This window comes from Pinus tabuliformis, chromosome 9, assembly GCF_031772625.1.
Source record: "Pinus tabuliformis cultivar Carrire ecotype Pingquan chromosome 9, CPIR1, whole genome shotgun sequence".
NCBI classification, from domain to species: domain Eukaryota; kingdom Viridiplantae; phylum Streptophyta; class Pinopsida; order Pinales; family Pinaceae; genus Pinus; species Pinus tabuliformis.
Genome location: NC_142307.1, coordinates 1,061,096,213 through 1,061,103,251, shown reverse-complemented (window position 1 = coordinate 1,061,103,251; position 7,039 = coordinate 1,061,096,213). Strand labels below are relative to the sequence as shown.

Sequence of the window (7,039 nt, the reverse complement as noted above, 5' to 3'; positions counted from 1 at the left end):
TTGAAACAATTTAGAATGTTTTAAAAACAATTTAAAATAGTTTAAAATATTTTAAAATGCTTTCAAAACAATTTAAAATGCTTTCAAAACATTTTAAAATGTTTTAAAAACAATTTACAATGCTTTAAAAACTATATAAAATACTTGAAAAATAATTCAAATTGCTTTAAGAATAATTTAAATAATTTTAAAATGCTTCAAAAATAGTTTACAATGCTTTAAAAACAGTTTAAAATACTTTATAGTTTAAGTGCTTTAACAACAATTCAAAATGCTTTAAAACCATTTTAAAAGGTTTTAAAAACAATTTAAAAAGCTAGAAAGTACTTTAAAACCATTTTAAAATGTTTTAAAAAGAATTTTAAATGCTTTAAAAACAATTTAAAATGCTTTAAAAACAATTTAAAATGCCAAAAAAACAATTTAGAACATTTTAAAAACAATTTAAAATAGTTCAAAATAATTTAGAAACAATTCAAAACACTTTAAAGTGTTTTAAAAATAATTTTAAATTCTTTTAAAATGTTTTAACAACAAATTAAAAAGCTTTAAAATACTTTAAAATGTTTTTAAAATGCTATAAAAACAATTTAAAATGCTTTAAAAACAATTTAGAACATTTTAAAAACAATTTAAAATAGTTCAAAATAATTTAAAAACAATTCAAAACACTTTAAAGTGTTTTAAAAACAATTTTAAATTCTTTTAAAATGCTTTAACAACAATTTAAAAAGCTTTAAAGTACTTTAAAATGTTTTTAAAATGCTTTCAAAACAATTTAAAATGCTTTAAAAACAGTTTACAATTGATGCAGGAGCATCTGGCTGATAGGATAAAGATAAAATGAAGGAAATATGGTCTCTGAAGGGGACGAAGGAGTTAATTCGCTGAACGGATACGTACTTGTGTTTTTCTTTTATTAAGTTTCCTAAGTTAATTTAGTGAATTGTAATAGGAACAGTAGGAATTAGTTAATGTCATTGCTTCCAGACAGTTAATTTATTTTTGTAAAAACATAAAAAAATATATGCCAACAGACAATGAACAGTTCTATACGATAAATAACTTATGTAACCAATTGAACATAACTAACAGCAGTTAGTAACAGTTTCAGAACCCTGTTCTTAAAAGAGGGACATAACACAATGTAAAGGGGTTCGACTATTAGAGAAATAAAAAAAGAGAAAAGGATAGTAGTTTACTGTGCATATATTCACCTCTTCAGTGTCCCTAATACTGTGTATATGATTTGTTGAAATTATGTTTGTGGAGATTTTGGGTAAAACCCTTACAGGTCACAACGCCATTGGAGCGATAACAAGCAAAGGAGGAGCGTGACCGTGCAGATTGCAGGCAGAATTTAAACAAACAAACAGGCTTGAAATCAATTGTGTAAACAAAGTCATGAAAACTGGAGTTAACGAAACCAGCCAACCAAATAAATTCTATAGTCACCAGGTATGTGAATAAATAGCCACACAGTTTCATAACTGAATCAATATAAATGCAAGATAGCATTCTATTTCTTTATGCATATACATTCTGTTCGAAGCGAAAAGAAGGAAACCACTCCATAAAAAATATGACTCATGCTTAAGACAAGCGGGAACCAGACCCAGTAACCCTCAGTCCATTACAGCAACCAAACAACAGTGACAACCTACAGAGGAACCGAGCACCGAAGGTGACTCGAAAACCAAAAACCCACTGACCCTACAGTCATAGCATGAAGCCGAACAGAAGCAACTAACAGACAGAGAACGACACTACCCTTGGGCGACCATACCTACAACAACAAACAAAAAGAACGGAGTGAATGCTGGTAATATCGGAGGTGGAGGATTTCAAAACTGAAGAGAGTAATTAAAAAAAAAATACAGTTGGTTTGCTTACATGACGAAGGCAAGCCGCAACTGCCATAACTCCACCAAGTTGGCCCTGCTCACAAGGAACCGAAACGTTAAGTGACTGAATAAAAATAAACAGACGTTGCTAGCATAGAACAAGCGAGCTTACCCTGAGAGAGTGGCGGAGGAACTGAAGGAGCTCGTCACCATAGTTCTGTCAAACCCGTTGAGAAGTCGAGCTTGGAACCAGAGAACCCTGTGGAGAAGTCAAATTTAGAACCAGAGAACCCTACCAGAATTGACATATCCAGCAAACGACCAGGAAATGCACAAGTACTGGAACTGTAGAACAAGTAAGAAGGAGCGCAAAGGCATAACAATTTATTACCAGCTCACAATAATAGTCGACGCTTGAAAAGGAACCAAGAAGGAGCTGAATCTTACCAGGCTTATGTAACCCTTGCCAGACCAGTGAAAGAGACTGCCAAGATGAAGCGAAGCAGGGGAATGCAACCACAAAACCCACATTGAAGCCGTAAAGAATCGACGAGAGCACACAGCATACATCACTGAGAGAATTGACCGAATGAATAGTCTGGGCTTGAGATTGTGAACACCTATACCAAGGCGGGCTCGGGGAATCCCAAGGAGGGACAATTGTCAAGAAAACAGAGACCATCGTACTAATCACCAGACCCGTTATTTAATTCAACACTGTTTACAATCGTCTGTATAGGTAAAGGAAATCCCCATTAAATTATTACTTTCCTACACACCCATTGTGGAATACATTGGCGGTGAATCACGTGGGTTGGCCCCATCATGTGGTATCAGAGCAGGTTGAAGAAATCATGGTATGGAGGTTCAAAGACGAGGACATGGAAGAGGTATGCGCAGGGAAGCAGATGATGGATTGAGGGGAGAATTAAGGGCCCTTACTGCTCGCTTAGAAGTAGTGGAGGCAAGTAGGAGGAGAGATCCAAAACTTGGAGATGACAGTGACAAGGAGGCAGTACTGCCACAGATGGATCAGATGAAGAAACCCCAGAATTAAAACTGTTAAGATCGGTATTGCTTGCCAGTAGCAAACCAAAACCTGAGATTCCCAACTATGATGGCAGTCCGTCCGTAGATGTTTTGCTGGATTGGGTAAGTGAGTTAAATAAGTATTTTGAAAACGAAGAGATCAATGAGGACAAAAGAGTCAGATTTGCTGCAACCAAGTTAAAAGGGCACCCCGCTTTATGGTGGGATAGTGTCCAGGCGGACAGGAGGAGAATGAACAAGCTGCCGATAAGGAAGTGGCCAAGGATGGTGGCAAAACTGAAAGGCATATTTCCGCCTAAAGATTATCAGGTTGAGCTTTACCGATGGGTGCAGAATTTAAGACAAAAGGGTATGACCGTAAAAGAATACACAGAGGAGTTTTATCGTGTAAACTTGTGGTCCAGTTATACTGATGATACTCTAGAGAAGACAGCAAGATACGTGAATGGTTTGAGGCTGGAAATACTAGATGAGATCAGTATTCTCTCTCCACGGAATATAGAAGAATCCTTTCAGAGTGCTGTAAAGGCTGAGGAAAAAATTAATAGGAAACAAAATAACAGGAGGGGACGAGGAAATGGCAGAGGACGAGGATAGTCCTATGGTAGAGGGAGGACTGCCACTAACAGCTAGGAAAGCAGTAGCTCCAGAGCTTCAGGAACAATAGAGAAAGGGGATAGCATGAGAAGAGGACGGCTATATCAGCGAGGAAGAGGAAATGGTCGAGGAAGGGGCGCTAATGTCCAGTGCTACAGGTGCCACAAGTGGGGGCATAGATCCTACAAATGCCCAGAAGTTGAGCATGCTGGCCAGAGGGGAACATTTGTTGCACAGCCTGAGGAAGCTGAAGCACCACCCCAGGAGGTTGAAAATGTGGCAGAAACAGGAGAGGCGTTAGTTTTAAATAAAGTATTGTTGAAGCCAGCCAAGGAGATAGCTGAGAAAACCCAACGAAAGGCACTGTTCTGAACAGTTTGCAAATCACATGGAAAATGTTGTAAACTGATCATAGACAGTGGGAGTACAGATAATTTAGTTACAACTGAGATGGTGCAGAAGCTGGGTTTGAAGAGATTTAAGTATCCCACACCTTACAAGGTGTCGTGGCTATAGAAAGGCCACCAGCTATTAGTAGATGAACAGTGCGAGGTTGAATTTCACATTGGCAAATACCAGGACAAGGTTGTCTGTGATATTATGCCAATGGATGTGTGTCATATACTGCTAGGGCGACCGTGGAAGTTTGATAGGAAAGTGATGCATGATGGGAAGACAAATTGTTACAAATTTGTGAAAGATGGAGTCAAGCATATGCTTGTACCCATCAAAGAGGAGGATACAACAGAAGCCAGTGGAACAAAAGTATTACTGATAGGAGGAAAACAATTTATTAAATAGATTGAGGAAAACGAGGTGAATTATGCGGTCGTGAGGAGAACTAAGACTATGTTGCTGAACATAGAAATGTCAGAATTGCCTACAGAGATTCAGGGGATGTTAGAAGAATTTAAGGACATTGTAGTTGACGACTTACTGGACAAGTTACCTCCCAAGAGGAGAATCAACCATCATATCGATTTCATACCTGGAGCAAGTCTACCAAATAAAGCAGCGTATCGAATGAGCCCGAAAGATGATGAAGAGATCCGTAAACAGGTGCAAGAGATGCTAGATAAGGGGCTGATCAAAGAAAGCTTGAGCCCTTGTGCGGTACCAACAGTGCTCGTGCCTAAGAAGGGTGGAGAATGAAGAATGTGTACGGATTCGTGAGCTATCAATAAAATCACTATTCGGTATAGATTTCCCTTACCCATAATGGATGATATGATGGATTGTATTAGCAGGGCAGCTTATTTCACGAAGATTGATCTGAAGAGTGGATATCATCAGATCAGGATCAGGATCAGAGAAGGAGACGAGTGGAAGACAACCTTCAAGATCAATGAAGGGTTGTACGAATGGCTAGTCATGCTGTTCAGTTTGAGAAACGCTCCTAGTACTTTTATGAGATTGATGAATGAGATGTTAAAATAATTTATTGGCAAGTTTGTGATAGTCTATATTGACGATATTTTGATTTTCAGCAGAACGAAGGGAGAACATCTTCAGCATGTTTGAAGAGTACTAGAGAAGTTACAGCAGAACAAACTGCTGATAAACTTAAAAAAATGTACTTTCCTGCAGAAGGAACTGGTTTATTTAGGGTTTGTAATCGCGGAAAATGAATTGAAGATGGATCCAGAAAAGATCGCAGCTATCATCAATTGGCCATCACCAAAGAGTTTGTTTGAGGTACGTAGCTTTCACAGATTGGCGAGTTTTTATCGAAAGTTTATTAGAAATTTTAGTGAAATCTGCACACCAATGCTAGACACCATCAAAAAGGCCAGTCAACCTTTTTGTTGGACCAGAGCAGCGGAGGACATCTTTCAGCTTTTGAAGCAGAAGATTACAGAGAGACCAATTTTAAGGTTGCCTGACTTTAACAAGCTTTTTTAGGTTCGATGTGATGTAAGTGGAACAACTATTGGTGCAATGCTCAGTCAGGAAGATAGACCTGTGGCGTTCTTTAGTGAAAAATTGAACGAAAGTAGGCAGAAATATTCCTCGTATGACAATGAATTTTATGTCATAGTCCAAGCTTTAAAGCATTGGATACAATACCTATTGGGCAACGAGTTTGTATTATTTGCTGATAATTTAGCGCTGCAATATGTAATGCAACAACATAAATTAAACCATAAGCACGCCAAATGGGTGGAATATCTGCAAAGTTTTGCTTTCGTGCTAAAACACATCAGTGGGCAAGCCAATAAAGTGGCTGATGCTTTGAGTAGAAGAGCTTTGCTCTTGCAAGAAAGTACAATACAGGTGATAGGATTCAAACATCTAAAGGATTTGTACCAGACTGACACGGATTTCAAGGAAGCCTTTGAAGCCTATCAAAATTCCGTGTTGAGAAATACAAGTCCATGGTTGGATTACAATTTGAAGGAAGTATTATTATTCAGAGGTGGCCAGTTGTGTATCCCGGACTGTTCGATGAGGTAAAATATTATACGGGAGAAACATAGTGGAGGTCTAGCTGGTCATTTCGGCATAGAAAAAACTTTGGAGCAACTTGAACATTTTTATTACTGGCCTAGAATGCACAGGGATGTGTAGCGATATGTGAACCGGTGTAAAGTTTGTCAACTGGCAAAAGGACATAGCCAGAATATTGGACTTTACACACCACTACCTATTCCGAGCAGGCCATGGGACTCCGTCAGCATTGAATTTGTCTTGGGACTGCCTAGAACGCAGCGGGGTTATGACTGAGTGATGGTGGTGGTAGAAAGGTTTTAAAAAATGGCGCATTTTATCCCCTGTCGAAAAACTAGTGATGCCACATATATAGCTCACCTGTTTTTCACGGAGATTGTTAGATTACACAGCCTACCCAGATCTATTGTTTCTGACAGGGACGTAAAATTCACAGGACATTTTTGGCGCACCCTTTGGAAAAATTTGGGCACGCAATTGAATTTCAGCTCTGCGTATCATCCGCAGATTGATGGACAAATGGAAGTAGTGAACATGAGTTTAGGAAATTTGTTACGGAGTTTGACTGGGGAAAATTCATGGTTGTGGGATCATGCTCTCGCTGAAGCGGAATTCGCTTATAACAATTCACCAAATTGTAGCACTGGACACAACCCATTTCAAATCTTGTACGGCATGCATCCTTGGGGAATACATGAACTGCAAGATTTGGGAAAGTTGGAGCAGAGAAGCGCGGATGGCGAAATACTGTGTATATGATTTGTTGAAATTATGTTTATGGAGATTTTGGGTAAAACCCTTACAGGTCACAACGCCATTGGAGCGATAACAACAAGCAGAGGAGGAGCGTGACCGCGCAGATTGCAGGCAGAATTTAAACAAACAAACAAGCTTGAAATCAATTGTGTAAACAAAGTCATGAAAACTGGAGTTAACGAAACCAACCAGCCAATTAAATTCTACAGTCACTAGGTATGTGAATAAATAACCACACAGTTTCATTACTGAATTAGTATAAACGCAAGATAGCATTCTATTTCTTTATGCATATACATTCTGTTCGAAGCGAAAAGAAGGAAACCACTCCATAAAAAATATGA

General features: G+C 38.4%; 1 protein-coding gene across 1 annotated transcript; it reads left to right on the top strand.

Moving 5' to 3' along the window:
- The first annotated feature begins 2,669 nt into the window (after positions 1–2,669).
- Positions 2,670–3,491, top strand: LOC149152398 (uncharacterized). The gene is made up of 2 exons (XM_089443469.1): positions 2,670–2,734; positions 2,933–3,491. Exons 1-2 carry the CDS (start codon positions 2,670–2,672, stop codon positions 3,489–3,491), a joined length of 624 nt encoding a protein of 207 aa, XP_089299595.1.
- Positions 3,492–7,039: the final 3,548 nt, after the last annotated feature.

What these genes read in the sequence shown, in the direction of transcription:
- LOC149152398 (XM_089443469.1), top strand. Translation starts at nt 2,670, where the DNA reads ATGTGGTATCAGAGCAGGTTGAAGAAATCATGGTATGGAGGTTCAAAG. An exon ending in AAGACGAGGACATGGAAGAG is followed by an intron (nt 2,735 to 2,932) that starts GTATGCGCAGGG and finishes GCTTGCCAGTAG; the next exon opens with CAAACCAAAACCTGAGATTC.